The 17,201-nt window shown below is 48.4% G+C and overlaps 2 protein-coding genes across 6 annotated transcripts in view; one reads left to right on the top strand and one right to left on the bottom strand.

Annotated features, from left to right (window-relative positions):
* The window catches only part of LOC138758451 (prostaglandin F2-alpha receptor-like), a 92,577-nt gene that overhangs the window by 22,242 nt on the left and 53,134 nt on the right, over window positions 1–17,201 (bottom strand). The window lies entirely within an intron of this gene.
* Window positions 1–17,201, top strand: part of LOC138758449 (transitional endoplasmic reticulum ATPase-like) — a 59,453-nt gene that overhangs the window by 12,131 nt on the left and 30,121 nt on the right. For 4 of the 5 annotated variants that reach the window (XM_069927377.1, XM_069927379.1, XM_069927378.1 and 1 more), the window contains exons 2-8: window positions 4,386–4,497; window positions 5,471–5,643; window positions 8,626–8,768; window positions 10,909–11,039; window positions 11,755–11,886; window positions 13,930–14,032; window positions 15,446–15,579. In XM_069927377.1, the coding sequence (XP_069783478.1) occupies window positions 4,386–4,497; window positions 5,471–5,643; window positions 8,626–8,768; window positions 10,909–11,039; window positions 11,755–11,886; window positions 13,930–14,032; window positions 15,446–15,579 (928 nt within the window). Of the gene's footprint in view, window positions 1–2,375; window positions 2,661–4,385; window positions 4,498–5,470; window positions 5,644–8,625; window positions 8,769–10,908; window positions 11,040–11,754; window positions 11,887–13,929; window positions 14,033–15,445; window positions 15,580–17,201 lie in introns of all 5 variants that reach the window. The other variant, XM_069927375.1, reaches the window with a different exon arrangement.

Raw genomic sequence — 17,201 nt, forward strand, 5'->3', positions numbered from 1 at the left:
TGCACGGAAGAGGGGGTCAGGAAGCTCCAGTGTGATTTGGATAAATTGAGGGACTGGGCAGATACATGGCAAATGCACTACAATGTGGATAAATGTGAGGTTATCCACTTTGGTAATACAAACTGGAGGGCAGATTACTATTTGAATGGCAATAGATTAAGAGATGGGCAAGTGTAGAGAGACCTAGGGGTACTTGTACACCAGTCTCTGAAGGTGAGCATGCAGGTACAGCAGGCAATTAAAAAGGCAAATGGTATGTTGGCCTTCATATCAAGAGGGTTTGAGTAGAGGAACAAGGATACCTTACTGCAGCTGTACAAGGCCTTGGTGAGACCCCACCTGGAGTATTGTGTGCAGTTTTGGTCACCTTATCTAAGGAAGGATGTTCTTGCAATGGAGGGAGTGCAGAGGCGATTCACCAGGCTGATACCTGGAAAGGCAGGAATGACTTATGAGGAAAGATTGCGCAAATTGGGATTGTACTCGCTGGAGTTTAGAAGATTGAGAGGGGATCTCATAGAGACATATAAAATTCTGGCAGGACTGGACAGAATGGATGCAGATGGGATGTTTCCAATGGTGGGGAAATCCAGAACCCGGGGCCATGGTTTGAGGATAATAGGCAAACCATTTAGGACCGAGATGAGGAGGAATTTCTTTACCCAGAGGGTGGTGAATCTGTGGAATTCATTGCCACAGAGGGCAGTAGAGGCAGGTTCATTAAATATATTTAAGAGGGAATTAGATATATTTCTTCAGTATAAGGGTTTTAAATGTTACGGAGAGAAGGCGGAGACGGGGTACTGAACTTTAAGATCAGCCATGATCTCGTTGAATGGAGGAGCAGGCTCGAAGGGTCGAATGACCTACTCCTGCTCCTATCTTCTATGTTTCTATGTCCAGTTATCCTCCCAGATCATTACTTTTTAAGTTCAAGTTTATTATCATCTGACCATACATATGCAAACCGACGAAACAGACCATGGAACACACATACACACATGATACACAGTGCATAATAATTACATATACAGACATACCCTGCTTTACGAAAGCAGGAGGTGAATAAGGGAGAGATGGCAGATCGATAAGAAGGGGGTGGGGGGATGGCTCTGTGAATGGAGAGGGAAGGGGGTGTTAGGCCCACAACTGTTCATCATTTACATTGATGACTTGGAGGAGGGGACAAAATGTGGTGTAGCCAAGTTTGCGGATGATACCAAATTGAGTGGAAGAGCAAATTGTAATGAGGAGGTGGAGAGTCTGCAGAGGGATATAGTTAAGCTGGATGAGTGGGCAAAGGTCTGGCAGATGGAGTACAATGTTAGTAAGTATGAGGTTATCCACTTTGGCAAGAAAAATAAAAGCTGAATATTATTTAAAGGGTGAAAAACTACAGCATGCTGTTGTGCAGAGGGACTTGGGAGTGCTTGTGCATGAATCGCAAAAAGTTAGGTTGCAGGTGCAGCAGGTTATTAAGAAGGCAAATGGAATGTTGGCCTTCATCACTAGAGGAATTGAATTCAGGAGTAGGGAGGTAATGTTGCAACTGTATAAAGTACTGGTGAGACCGCACCTGGAGTACTGTGTCCAGTTCTGGTCTCCATATTTGAGGAAGGATATACTGGCTTTGGAGACGGTCCAGAGGAGGTTTACTAGGTTTAACCCTGGGATGAAGGGGTTGACTTATGATGAAATATTAAATCATCTAGGATTGTATTCGCTCGAGTTCAGAAGAATGAGAGGAGATCTTATAGCAGGGGTGTCAAACTCAAATTCACGGAGGGCCAAAATTAAAAACTTGGACTAAGTCGAGGGCCGAACTAAATATTTATTGAAAATTTTCAACAACATCTGCATGTTTTCTCTTCTTTCAACATATGTAATGTTAAACTTTTTCTTATTAAAATAAATGTTTAATAATAGTTTTGGATAAACTCTTTCATTGTCATTGTCATTGGCCCATTTCCTTTAGCGTCTGAAACCGTGCACATGACGAGTCAATGAGGGATGATTAAAGCAGTGGTCTTCAAACTTTTTCTTTCCACCCACAGACCACCTTAAGCAATCCCTTACTAATCATAGAGCACCAATGGCACAGGGACGCGAGTGGAAAGAAAAAGGTTGAGAACTGTTGTATTGTGGTAACTCCACATCTGATTAGGTTAATTGTTAGGCAAGTGGTCAGAGAAGGACTCCCCCCCCCCACTCCAAGAAAGGCTTAAATCACAGGAACAAAATAAGCTTCCGTCTCACTGCTCCCAATCTTACACACAGTCCTGATGTGGAATGTGGAGTCGCAGTTCCACGTTCACCCGAGTTCAGGTGCTGTCTGTGTGGAGTTTGTACACTCTCCCCTTGTCTTGGACCAACAGGTCGGTCGCCTGACGAAGGCACCCGAACCCCCCGTTGAAACGCTGGCGTCCGGGGCGGTGGAGGAATTGGCTGAGAAGAGCGCGTTGCTCCTACCCCCCTCCCATGGTTGGAGAGGGATTAGACTGCGATCTCACGGCGCCGGGCTCGTCTCCAACAAAAGGAGCAGGAGGCAGGGTCTGCCGCGCATGGAGCAAGGGGGAAGGCATCGCCAATGAGACGTTCGGTCTGGCGTCGCCGCTGAAGCGCAGACCCAGCGAGGATGGTCCCCAACTCCAGCCGCGTCTGTGTGTCCGGGAGCCGGGCGGGCTGAGTGCGGCGCTCCGATCCCCGGGATTCAGGACTCTGAGATCCCTCCACACCTCCGGCGTCTTCATTTTCACCTTCAGTGTGCATGCGCTATACTGGCGCGGTGGCCAGCGGGCCAACTCTAATATATATTTAATATGATCTTGCGGGCCAAATATAATTATATCGCGGGCCAAATTTGGCCCGCGGGCCAGAGTTTGACATGTGTGTCTTATAGAAACATATAGGATTATGAAGGGTATGGATAGGATAGATGTAGGAAGGTTTTTTGAGCTGGGCGGGGAAACTAAAACGAGAGGACACATTCTCAAGATTCGGGGGAGTAGATTTAGGACAGAGATGAGGAAAAATAGTTTTTCCCAGAGAGTAGTGAATGTTTGGAATTCTCTAACCAGGGAAGTGGTTGAGGCTGCTTCATTAAACATATTTAGAATTCGGTTAGATAAATTTTTACATGATAGAGGAATTAAGGGATATGGGGAGAAGGCAGGTAGGTGGAGTTAGGTCATAAATTAGATCAGCCATGATCTTATTGAATGGCGGAGCAGGCTCGATGGGCCATTTTTGGCCTACTCCTGTTCCTACTTCCTATGTTCCTATGAGAACTGGAGGAAAGAAGACAGGAGGGAGAGTAGAGAGTAGGGCATCAGTGACAGGGATCTCCCAGTGGCCGACCAATTCCACACCCCACTCCCATACTGACATGTCTGGAGAAGTCAATTTTAATGCCATCCAGTTGGAGAGTGCCCAGATGGAAAATCAAGTGTTGTTCCTCCACCTGGTGACACTGCTGCACTCCTGTTTGGAGGACACGCTACCTCCCAATCAAGGTCAAAGACTCACCCCAAGCCATCAAGGTGACCCTTGCGATTGGCCACCTAAATCACCAGGTGCTGGAGTCCAGGCAGCCCGCCCAGACTCAGCCCTGACCTTCCCCCAATTGTCCCAGGTGAATCACCTTGGCTGACCCCTACACTTGGCTTCGAGCCATTGGCCACAGCAGCCAATGGGGCCTAGCCTGCCCCGAGTGATTGCCCCCCCTCCCCCCCTGTACTGCCTCCAGAACTATAAAGGACCATGTGCCCCTGCCTCTTTGGACTCCTCGGGGCACATAAGTAGCACCTTTCGCACTAGGTGAGTCCCGAGGCCAGGTAGCAAGAGCCATGTCCGTACCAGTCAAGAGGTGGGGGCACGTAGTATCACGATCTTGATTGTTGCATGTGAATGTTCATGTAATTTCCCCCAGTCTCTGTCGGTTTCTCCCTCGTTATTCAAAGTGCATATTTACCCCCTGCATATTGTGTGTGTGTGTGTGTGTGTGTGTGTGTGTGTGTGTGTGTGTGTGTGTGTGTGTGTGTGTGTGTGTGTATAAGTTTGCCTAACATATCGACCCTGTTGTCCCGTTTTCATCCCTGAAATTAACGTGTGCTTTGTACCTCAACTTTGGTCTGGTTCTCAACCTGTGGGACCCACACAAACCCGAACAATAGTGGAACAGTACATGAGGCTATGGACAGACATGTCAGTATGGGAATGGGGTGTGGAATTGGTTGGCCACTGGGCGATCCCTCTCACTGATGTGGACAGAGCGAAGGTGCTCAGCGAAGTGATCTCTCAGTCTGCGCCTAGTCTCTCCGATGTAGAGAAGGACACAAATGCTTGGGCACTTGGGTAACTTGGATTTCAATCTCTTGTCTCTGCAGCGCAAAGCCAGAGGATGTCTCAACTGCTATTCTACAGCAGAAGCATCGCCCCAATCGGCTCATTGTGGACGAGGCCATTAATGATGACAACAGCATTGTCTCCCTCTCTCAGGTACACAGCAACAGTCCTCAGCTCATTGGCTAGTGTCGATGCAACCCCAGCTGGCCGGGAGGTCACAGGGGTCAGGTCACACCACCTCGAGTCCATTAAGCCTGTCCTCTCCTTCCATCAACTCCCCCACCTTCTCCCACTCACTCACCCACCCACTGGAGGCAACATTGACCATTTTAACCTCCCAACCAGCACATCATTCAGGGTTGGAGAGGCAACTGGGGGCGAGCGTGCAAACTCCACACTGGCAGCACCAGTGTCAGGATCAATCCCAGCTCAAATTTGTAACTCAATTCCAGAATTCCCACCATAATCCACTCCATTTCCTCTTTCATCTCCCCAGCTACTGCAACCTTCTGCACTCCTCTCATCCTGACCCCCTGTGCGCCCCCAAGTTTAATCACTCTCTGAATTCAGATGAGACCCAGCCTCCAGAATCTTCTCTGAACCTCTCCATCTCTCTGTCCTCTTTTTAAGACATTCTTTGAAGCCAAACTCATTAGCCAAATGTGGTCACCTGCCCTCTCATGGCCATAGATCTGACCACCCATGGAGATAGACCTGCCTGATGGTGAAAGACCTGTGATCCCATGAAGATAGTCCTGTCCCAGAATGATAGACCTTCCCCATGGTAATAGATGGGTGCTCCCATGGTGATAGACCTGCCCCATGCCAATAGATCTGCCCCATGCCAATAGATCTGCCCCATGCCAATAGATCTGCCCCATGCCAATAGATCTGCCCCATGCCAATAGATCTGCCCCATGCCAATAAACCTGCCCTCCCATGATGATAGATCTGCCCTCCCTTGGGTTACACCATTGATCACATTCCTGGAATGTTTTGTTGCATCAAGGTAAGTTGAAAACTCTCAGAATATCCCGAGGCGTGGAGTACTTTTTTCTTCAAGAATCTTTTTCTTGGAAAGGGCCAGCTCGTCCGTACATAATTCTCACTCGGGTATTCCTTGCAGGTCAAAATGGACGAGCTCCAACTTTTCCGTGGGGACACGGTGCTCCTGAAGGGGAAGAAGCGGCGAGAGACGGTGTGCATTGTTCTGTCCGATGACACCTGCAGCGAGGAGCGAATCCGGATTAGCCGGGTGACCCGTAACAACCTACGAGTGCGACTGGGCGACGTTGTGAGGTGACAGCCGCCACTTGCGTTCGGCGTGGTACCTCTAATGGTGGAAAATGTCTCAAGGCGCATCAACGAGAAAATACAGTGAGGGAGCCGAGAAGATGAACAGGAAAGAAGCTGTAGAAAAGGGAATGAATTAAGTTTGGGGAGGAAATCCTGGCCAATGATGGTGGAGCGATTAACTTGGGGATTGATCTTGGGAGATCGTAGAGTTTGTGGAGGTGGCAGAGACAGAGAGAGGATGAACTTTTTCTCAATTATTCATTTTCTTAGACATACAGCACGATTACAGGCCATTCCGGCCCATGAGTCTATGCAGCCTAATTTACACCCAATTAACCTACACCTCCCCCCCAGAATATTTTTGAATGGTGGGAGGAAACTGGAGCTCCCACACAGACACAGAGAAAATATGCAAACTCCTTACAGACAGTGCGGGATTTGAACCCCCATTGCTGGTGTTGTAAAGGCTAACCGCTTCGCCAGCCACGCTGGCCAACTTCTTCAGACATTGGTGTTGCTGTTAGTATTTGAGTTGCTTGTTGTTGGAGTTTGGAACAGCATGGTGCCACTTAGACAGTTTATTATTTTGTGAGGGGCATGGCGTAAGTGAATGTCCATCGTAATTTTTCCCCAGAGAAGCGATTCCAGATCTAGGGGGCATAGGTTTAAGGTGAGAGGGGAGAGAGGTCGGGGCAACCTGAGGTGGGTCTATATCTGGAATGAGTTACCAGAGGAAGCTTTAGAAAAGCGAGCATAATTATAGGGTTACAGCACTACCAATCGGGAGCAGGGGTTCGAATCTCACGCTGTCTGTAAGACACTTTCTTCCTGTGTCTGCGTAGGTTTTCCCTAGGGGGGGCACCGATTTCCTCCCACCGTTGAAACGTACCAGGGTTCAGGATATTGGTCCCTCTCCAGTTCAGGTGCAGCCTGTCCTTTTTTACAGGTCAGACCTTCCCCAGAAGAGATCCCAATGATCCAGATATCTGAACCCCTGCCCCTTACAGCCACGCGTTCCTCTGCCACAACTTCCTGTTCCCACCCTCTCTGGTATGTGGCATAGGCAGCAATCCTGAGATTACCACCCCTGAGGTCCTGCTTTTTAACTTCTTTCCTAACTCCCTATATTCTCTCTCATCCCTACTCCTCTCTATGTCATAGGTCCCCACATGGACCATGACATCTGGCTGTTCACCTTCCTCCTCCAAAATCCTACGAACTCGACCAAACCCTGACCCTGGCACCAGGGAGGCAACATACCCTCCGGGAGCCTCAATCTCCTTCACTGAACCACTATCTGCTCTCCCAACCAGTGTCCACAATTACCATAGATCTCCTCTTCTCCCCCTTCCCTTCTGTGCCAGAGATGTGACCACCCTGACTTGTCCCTGTTAGACCATTTTCTCCCCCTCCCACCCCTGCCACCAGTATCGAAAACAATATAGTATATTTGTTATTGAAGGGAATGGCCACAGGGGTGCTCTGCACTGTCTTCCTCTTTCCCTTCCCTCTCCTAACAGTCACCCCATTACCAGTCTCCTGACTTTTAGGGGTGACTGTTCCCCTGAAGCTCCTCTCCATAACTGCCCCTGCCTCCCAAATGATCCTAAGTTCTTTCAGCTCCAACTCTAATCCCTTAACACGGTCTCCCAAGAGCTGCAGCTGGATGCACCTCTTGCAGGTGTCGTCATTAAAGACAATTGTGCTGTCCCAGATTTCCTACATCAGGCAATTGGAGCATCCCACTGCCCTAGCTCCCTTAAAGTCAAAGATCTTTCCTCATTGGAATCAAGCTCCTTCTCAGCCTCTGTTCGCCAAAGCTTCTTAGTCCCACTCCTACACTGGGCCACTCACACACTGGCCCCTCTGCTTGAGCTTCCCCTCTTTTGATTGGTTGGAACTAATTGACCAATGGAGAGATCCCAAAAGAATATTTACTGATCCTGCTGCTGATTTATCTCTCGGACCCTGCTTGCTCCACCAGTCGTTCGCAGCTTGCTCCCACAGTCCCTAGTCAAGATCCAGTTGTCTACCCTGGAGAAGAGACTGTGGCCATTCACTTTATCCACGCTGCCCATGATTTTATAAACTTCTGTAAGGCAACTCCTCAGCCTCCTGCATTCTAGGCAATTAACACCCAGTCTATCTTTCTTCTTTGGCTTGGCTTCGCGGACGAAGATTTATGGAGGGGGTAAAAAATCCACGTCAGCTGCAGGCTCGTTTGTGGCTGACAAGTCCGATGCGGGACAGGCAGACACGATTGCAGCGGTTGCAAGGGAAAATTGGTTGGTTGGGGTTGGGTGTTGGGTTTTTCCTCCTTTGCCTTTTGTCAGTGAGGTGGGCTAACCTCTCCCTATAACTCAATCCCTCCATTTCTGGTAAATCTCCTCTGCATCCTTTCGATCTTACTGAAGTCCTTCCTATAGATGGGTAACAGGAACTGCTCGCTGTAGCCCAAGTGTAATCGCACCCCTGCCTTATACAGTTGTATCGTGGTGACCCAACTTTTGTATTTAATAGGACAAGGTTCTAACCCTAGATTAGTGTTCGGGTTGAGGGATTATGGTTGGGTTTAGTGGTTAGGATTAAGGGTTCAGATTAGGAGTTCAGGTTTGAGTTACAGTTTGGGTTAAGGGTTTGGTTAGTATTTAGGTTTAGAGTTTGGGTTCAGGTTTGGAATTCGGGTTAGGGGCTAGGGGTTGGTTAATGCTTAGGGTTTCGGGTTAGGATTTGGCATAGACGTAGAAGTTAGAGTTCAGGTTATTATTAGACTTTGAGGTTAGGTTAATGGTTAGAGATGGGGTTTACAATTAAGGTTAAAGTTAGGGTTCGGGCTTGATTTAGGGTTGGGTTTGGTGTTAGGGGTTGGGGATCAGGGTTAGGGTTGGAATTAGAGATTATGGTTAAGATTCAAAGCTAGGATTTGGGTTTGGGGTTTAGGTTAGGCCCAGCTGTTCACAAATTGTGATCGTATTTGTGCTTCAGTATCCAGGCCTGTCCAGATGTGAAGTATGGAAAAAGGATTCATGTGTTACCCATCGATGACACGATTGAAGGACTAACAGGAAACTTGTTCGAAGTTTATCTGAAGCCATATTTCCTAGAGGCTTATCGACCTGTACACAAAGGTATGAACAGTGCATTGTAATTCGAAATGAGGCACATTTGACCACACATTTCTGCGCATCAGCCGAAGCGTGCTCGATGAATGTGGCTCCATGAAAACTTGGCATGTCAGTGTCCTCTGCAACAAAGCATGTTCAGCTTCCCATCCAGCACCTTAACTATTCTTTCCCCCCACCTCTAACTCATGGTGACTACGGTGGGAAGTGTTTGCAGAAGTTTCTGGAATTACTCATCTACGATAATCCAGCAGCACCTCCCAACCTTCTGTTAGCCAAAGGCACCAGGTACCTACAATAATCACCATTCACTGTTTTCCCTCTGGGGTTACTCGGAACTGTATTGCCAGCCCTTTGACTCCTGAGTCCCAATCCAGGAGCTCCCTACCCCACAGCCGCATGGAAGCACCTTCACAACACAGACTAAGGTGATTCAAGAAGGTGTCTTGGACCCATCCTGTCAGCAGGTAGAGGTGTGGGCTCATGGCACCGGAGACCTGGATTTCCTCACACCTGCGGCGCTCTCTGTGTAGAATTACACGGTTTCCAAGTGACTGTGTGGGTTTCCCCTGGTTACTCCAGCTGCCTTCCACACTGTTGGCTACCAGGGTAACTGGGTGCCCCGAAGGAGTGTCTGTGTAAGTGGGAAAATCTGGGATGACCTGAGGGGATTGTCGGAGAATAGGTGGGATTAATGTTGGATTTGAGCCAGTGCAGGCCTTCAACTTCAAATTTATTGTCACGTGTACCAATGAGAAAATTGGTTCTGTGGGTTGGCCAGCATAGTGCAGCCAGTAAAACGGTATAGAAGTGCAAAGTTACAGAGAGGAATCCACTGGTACAGAGCAAAAACAACATAGTTTTACTGATGTGCAGTTCATTCAGGAGTCTGATAACAGCAGGCAAGAAACGGTCCTAGAACTTGGAGGTGCAAGGGCAGCACAATCGACGTAGCAGTTATCCTCACATCTTTACTGTGCCAGCGATTGGGACCAGATCTGGGTTCGAATCCCGTGCTGTTTATAAGAAGTTTATACATTCTCCCCATGTCTGTGTGGACTTTCTCCGGGGGCTCCAGTTTCCTCCCACCCTTCAAAAACGTACCGGGGGGGTGTAGGTTAATGGGGTGACACGGACTCATGGAGCCAAATTGGCCTGTTACAATGCTGTATATCTAAATTTAATTAAAAATTAAATAAAAATACAAGATCTCACACTCGTAAATCTCCTTCCTCGTGGGAAGAGGGAGCAGGGTAGAATGAGTCTTTTAATATATTGGGTTAATGATCAGCCCAGCTTGAGTGGATCTGTTTTTGTGTTGTATAACTGTGACTCTACAACTGGGAATTAATCTTTTGGACTCCAGCCAATTTTACCCTTTCATTATATATACTCCAGATTGGGTCCATGGTAAACTACAGTATGAACAGCAGCTGGTGGTTGGGTATAAAACCAGTCCTAGAAAAAAAGGACATTCTTGTTGGTAGTCCCCGAAAATGGGGAAACTGTGTTATATACGTTTGTTAACAGGGGCACGGAGTCCAAAGTGTTAAACCTGTCCTTACAGGTAGTTCTACAAATGAGCGAAAAAGGAATTTGAAGTATTTGAAATGCTCCGTAAAACAAGAATTAAAACCAGAAAATGCTGGAAATGAAGGTCCAGCACTGTGCATGTTTTGTGTCAATAGTCTTTAACCAGAACTAAAGAGAAGTTGCATTTAAAATTATGGATTCTTATGTCTTTAGTGATGCAGGTTCAGTCCTGACCTCTGCACCTAGAAGTGTCTCTACTCAGAAGGTTGTGAATCTTTGGTATCTTTGGAGGTGAAAGGTGATTGAGGAGGTCCGTAGATTTTTGGTTACCAAGAGGAGTAGAGGACAGATTTGGAGATAAGGTGGAAAAGTGGATGACTTAATGGATCATCATGGCTGGAAAAGAATTGAGGAGCTATCTCTGAGCACACCCTTTCAATTCTAAATTGTGAATTAGATTGAGACCATCTCAAGATCGGCTGATTGTGTGTGTGTGTGTGTGTGTGTGTGTGTGTGTGTGTGTGTGTGTGTGTGTGTGTGTGTGTGTGTGTGTGTGTGTGTGTGTGTGTGTGTGTGTGTTGTGTGTGTGTGTGTGTGTGTGTGTGTTTTACAGGAGACATCTTCTTGATCCGTGGGGGTATGCGAGCTGTGGAATTCAAGGTGGTGGAGACGGACCCCTCGCCCCATTGCATTGTGGCACCAGACACAATCCTGCACTGCGAGGGTGAGCCAATAAAACGAGAGGTAAGTGCGCCCCCTGCTAGCTTTCCAATCCCATCACACCCCCTTGAGAGAGGCATCAACTCCTGAAGGCCAGAATTGACTGAAGCCAACCAGGACTTGCAGGTCTGAGCCTGAACACATTGAGGTGGAATCCTGGAACCCAATCAGTTAATGAGGAGGTCAAATAATCCCTGATCATTCCTTTGTTAAAGGGACAAAAACCCAGGATGTTATCATTGCAGATGCTGAAAAACTGAAATTAAGCTCAAAACACTCAGATGGTCAGGCAGCATCTGTGGAGAGAGAAGCAGTGTTGATACTTCAATTAATCTGGAGTTTCTCTCCTCACAGTAAGTTTAGCCAGTTAGATCACTGGAATCTGTGGGAGACGCTGACAGCTGCACCTTCTCCATTGCAGCACAGTTAACATAACAGTTAGTGCCAGTGACCTGGGTTTGAAACCCAACATCGGTAAAGAGTTGGTCTGGGCAATTTTCCTCCAGGTGCTCTGGTTTCCTCCCCACCCCTCAAAAACATAGGTTAATCGATATATTTTGGGAGACATGGGCTCGTGGCCAAATTCATGCCTAAATTTTAAATTTTATTACCATAACCACTGCAGTTGAAAGCACATCTGCATTGGCTGATGGGTGCGCTGGGCTGTCCTGAGGCATTCCAGAGAGACGGGCTCACCTTGGACTCGTGTTGGATGGTAATTGTGCTGCCTGTCCCACAGGATGAGGAGGAGAACCTGAACGATGTTGGGTACGACGACATCGGAGGGTGCCGCAAGCAGCTGGCACAGATCAAGGAGATGGTGGAGCTGCCCCTTCGACACCCGGCCCTTTTCAAGGCTATCGGAGTCAAGGTTGGTGAAGCGGTGGGAGTTGTTTCCAGAATACGTACTACCAGGCTTAGCTTTTCCACATTTCTTATGAGTTTTTCTCTGTTTCTAACCCTTGTTTTAGTGCAGGGACCTTTACCCTAGAGCAGTGGTTCTCAACCTTTTTCTTTCCACTCTTTAAGTAATCCCGATGCCATCAGTGCTCTGTGATTGGTAAGGGATTGCTTAAGGTGGTACGAGACTCAGAAGAAAACCACTGTTTTAATCGTGCCTAATTGACTCGTTATGTGCACAGCTTCAGAACTCCAGAGGAAATTTTTCTTAAGCCAGATATTTCAGTAACAATTGGGTCCAGAGCAGTGATTCTAAACCTTCCCTTCCCTTACTAATCACAGCGGGATGCGAGTGGAAAGAAAAAGGTTGCTCTGGAGAGTAAATTTCCCAGCACGGTTGGTGTAGCAGTTAGTGCAGCGCCTTTATAGCACCAACGATCGGGACCAGACTGGGGTTGGAATCTCGCATTTGCCCTATCTGGGAGCCTGTCTGCCCTTCCCTCTGGCCACTTTGTTCAGTGCCCCTTACAGAAACCCACAGCACCTGGTGTTCCTTGACGGTCTCCCCAAGTACTGGCCAGGCTTGAGCCTGCTTAGCTTCTGAAATCAGACAACCTCAGGCATATTCAGGCTATTAGGCTTCTGGCCTATTACAATGCTGTAGTCTTAATAATCCCTCTTTTAGTGTGGGGTGCTTTACTCCGGGGCTAACCCCCATTTTCAAGAGAACTTTATCTGGCCCCAATCCCTATTTTTGCACAGGGTTTTTTTTCCTTGTATCCAATCTAATTTTAATCCCAGCATTTTTTACCTTTATCTCCAGACCACCATTCTCCTAGTTTTTTTCCTCCTATTTGCAGCAGTAAATTGGAATCTTGTCCGATTAGAATCACTATGGTCCCTGCTAGGCTGTCTGGTCCTGGGAGGCCTCTTGTGATCCAATAAATATCGTGTGTATCTTTTTACAGAGATGCCCATACACAGGTGTAACTTTGAGTGAGGGCCTGGCGATTTCCCCGATGATTTGCTCACTGGAAGACCACTTTGGCAAGGCAAAGGAGTCAAGAAGGTCTCCCAACAGACCTGGTCTTCTCCATTCTGGGAGCCCAGGGATCAGATTATCCATGGTCTGAGAGACAACAGCCAGGCATTATTCCTGAAATCTCTCAACCACAGGCCGGTCCACAGAGAAGACCGCGGCCTGGGCCTGGGGGGTGAAAGCCAGCCTTTCCCCAGGCGGAGCAGGAGTGGCCTGAGGGTTGGATCCGAAGTGGTCAGTGCCCGGGCCATAGGCCCCTGCCCTTGTTGGAGCCACGCTGCCCTGAGGTGGAGCTGGGGCTGCCAGGTGTGAGGGCAGCCTTGGGGAGGAGTGCGAGCAGCACCAAGGTCAGGGCGAGGTCCGGCTGGGGCCTCATTTCCCCCACAGTTAGGTCAGTGAGGGAAGGGAAGGGGTGAGGAGGGGGTGAGTGCAGGGACCGCACCTCCTGTCACATGGGGTGAGGGGGACAATCGAGAAATGTCCCCGACAATGCTATGGGCATCGTGTGGCTGGCTGCAACCCCTGTCCCCCTGACTGCATAGATGGGTGGGAGCAGCAGTCGGACTGACAGAGGGAGGGGCAGACAGGCTCCCAGATAGGGTGAATGTGGGGAAGTGACACCCGCTCCTCCTTCACTGAGCGAGTTCTCGAACGGCAGTTTGTGCTGCCCCCCCCCCCCCCACCCCACAGTGGTTAACATTATGGACCCCGATTAGATCTCTTCTGACACTGACTCTGCTATTCAAGTAAAAGATTTAATATTTAATGAATTTTTTTAAATATAGGGCCCCTTCATAACATAGGCTACAGGTTCCACACTAGGCCCTGACTGGTAGGAAGGAAGGTGAGGGAGATATGTAAATGCAAATTGGAGGTATTCTGTGTGGATTATAGAGCCAGGAGGCACAGAGTCATGGAAGGTAATGTTAATGTTGCCTCATAATCTTTCAATTCACTGGTTTAATCTGTCCACAGCCTCCAAGGGGTATCTTGCTCTATGGGCCTCCAGGCACCGGGAAGACACTTGTTGCTCGAGCTGTGGCCAATGAAACTGGAGCTTTCTTCTTCCTTATCAATGGTGAGGGGCCATTTAGCCCATCTTCATGTGTTTTAACTTCTGACTGTACATATACAACCAGATGAAACACTTTCTCTGGACCATGGTGCACACACACACACACACACTCACACACCCCCACACACACAAAGCACACCACAGACACACACACATACACACACACAAAACAACACACACACACACACACACACACACTCACACACACTCACACACACACAAAACACACACAACACCCACCCCCCCCACACACAATGCACAGCACAGACATACAGACAAACACACAAAACAACACACACCCCCCACACACAATGCACACCACAGACACACACACACTCGTTCAAATTCTCTCTCTCTCTCCTCACACACACACACACACTTTTCTAGATGGTAGTGGGTCAAAGATACAGTGAACAGAATGGAAAGTGTCCTCAATAATTTTTGAGCCCCATCTGGCCACTGTTTGTATGGAATTTGTACGTTCTCCCCATGTCTGCGTGGGTTTCCTCCCACCCTTCAAAATATGCAGGGTTAATTGGGTGTTCTTGGGTGGCACAGGCCCGTGGGCCAGAAGGGCCTGTTACCATACTATCTATCTAAATTTTAAAAAATTTAAGCAATGTTCCCAGTGAATGTCATCAATATTCAACAAAGAGAGGCCCCAGTGATCTTCATTCCTGTCTCTCTCTCATATGCCCTGCCTCCCCTTCCCCACACCAGGGGCAACTAACCTTCTAGCCTGCCGATAGGATGTGGGAGGAAACATCTGAAAAATAAAGTGCAACAATAATAATTTGGGAAAATAAATAGAGACTGTAAGGAGTTTGTACGTTCTCCCTGTGTCTGCGTGGGTTTCCTCCAGGTGCTCCCGTTTCCTCCCACCCTTCAAAATGTTCCAGAGTGTTAGGTTAATTGTGGGTTTATGGGAGCCACGAGATCGTGGCCTGGAAGAACCTGTTACCATGCTGTTAAATTAAAATACTCACTGTGAATCCCACTAACTTTCCAGCCTGCGATAGGATGTGGGAGGAAACCAGAGCACATGCAGGAAGAGAGGGCGTGAAAACTCCACCCAGGCAGTTCATGAGATCAGGATCGAAACCTGATCCCCAGCCTAGTTCAGGGGCACTACATTCTGTTGTGTCGCTGCTGACTGTAAACAACTCCCCTGGAAGAACTATACCTCCCAGTGGTAAACGTTTCAGTTTCTTGGGTCAATCTTGGTTTTATAAAGGGGGAGGGAGCGGGTCCAGGTTTAACACTTACTGAAATATTCTAACAAACTCCCAAAGCCCCTGTGTTAATCTCACGGGGGAGCCCAGGGTCGGTGCGATTAAATTCGATGAAACAAATGAAAAAAGATTTGTTGATTCGAAGTCTTGGTGTCATTGAAGCCTTGTGGAACTTGCTGTGCAGGTCCAGAGATCATGAGCAAGCTGGCTGGGGAATCGGAAAGTAACCTGAGGAAGGCCTTTGAAGAAGCAGAGAAGAATGCTCCTGCGATCATCTTCATCGATGAACTGGACGCCATCGCTCCGAAGAGGGAGAAGGTGCTGTTACATATCAGAGAACGAAAAGCAGAGAGACGGTGTCCAGGATGGGCGAACTAGAACTGGTCCCACCCGCAGCGGACAGTAAACGCTGGAAAGTCTTAGTAGGTCAGGCAGCATCCATACAGAAAAAGCAATAGTTATCCTGCTTCTCCTTCCACAGATGCTGCCTGACCTGATGAATTCTTTCCAGTGCTCTATGTTTTTGTCTCAGATTTCCAGCATTTGAACCAGGGGTGGCCAACTTTTCGCCTTCCATGTGCCACAATAATTGGTGACAAGGAGGTCTTGCGAGAACTAGCCTTGGTGGCCGCCATGTTGTGTTTGGCTTCGGTCATTTAATAAGCTGAGAGTCAACGATAGGAGGAGGAAGAGTTGACAGAGCAGAGGTCTGTGCTTGTCATATTTGGTGGGAGGGCTGAGTGCGGAGGAGGGCATTGAGCAGGGAGTGGGGGCGACGCTGAGCAGGGGACCAGCACTGAACTGGAAGGGAGAGTTCATCTAGACTAGTGATTCCGGTGTGGCTGGTGGAAAGATCCAAGCAGGCGGTGAGGAAAAAGGGGGGCGGTTTGAACCTTCAGTGGCAAAGTTTAATGAAGAAGCCAGTGCAGTGATTTTCTGGGCAGACTCAAGGTGGCCGTAGTGAGGAAAATAAACGGTGACAAGGCGTTCTCGCGAGAGCTGGTCTCAGTGGTCGCCATGTTGTACTGGTATTACTACACCCTGCTCAGTGCCGCCGTCGTCATGAACCCCCCCGCTCAGAGCCACCACCACTAGCCCCATCCGCTCAGTGCCTCCACTACCCTTCTCTCAGTGCCTCCACTAACCCCCCCACTCCACTCCTCACCGCCAATGACACCCCCAACCTGCTCAGCGCTACCACTGCCCCCCACTCAGTGCCGCCGCTGACTCCCCCCACCCAGCTCTGCGCCACCCCTATCCTCCCTACTCCATTCAGCGCCGCCACTACCCACCTCTCAGTGCCGCCACTACCCCCCTCTCAGGACCTCCACTACCCCCCCTCAGTCCCTCCAGAAGCAGGCCCTTGTAGTCTGTGCCCAACTATTTTTCTGCCAAGTCTCACTGACCTGCACCCAATCCATAGTCCTCCCATCCAAAGTTTCCTTTAATATCAAAACTGAGCCCGCATTCACCACTTTAGCTGGCAGCTCATTCCACGCTCCCATGTTCTCCCTAATTTAAATTTTTCCCCTTTCAACTCTAACCCATGTCCTCTGGTTAGTATCTCACTGACCCTCAGTGGGGAAAAAAAGCCTGCTTGCATGATCTTTATCTATATCTATCATAATTTTGTATACCTCTATCAAATCTAACAGGAGGGAGTGATGCTCCCTTCAAAGATAGGTTGAAGGTTGCCTTTCAAATTATGAGTTAGGGGAGCCAGGGAGTTTGCATTTATGTTAGAACCCAGAATGACCAAAATTACCTGCAAAGGCTCAAGAAGCAAATGTGACTAAAAAAAACCAGCAGATGCTGGAAATCTGAAACCAAACCAGAAAATGCTGGGAATACTCAGGATGGGTAGGATCTGAAGGAAAGGAACATTTTAGGTCTGCAGCGTTCTAATGACAGGTCACAGGCCCAAACTCTCTATTTCTCCC

Source organism: Narcine bancroftii, chromosome 3 (assembly GCF_036971445.1).
Source record: "Narcine bancroftii isolate sNarBan1 chromosome 3, sNarBan1.hap1, whole genome shotgun sequence".
NCBI classification, from domain to species: domain Eukaryota; kingdom Metazoa; phylum Chordata; class Chondrichthyes; order Torpediniformes; family Narcinidae; genus Narcine; species Narcine bancroftii.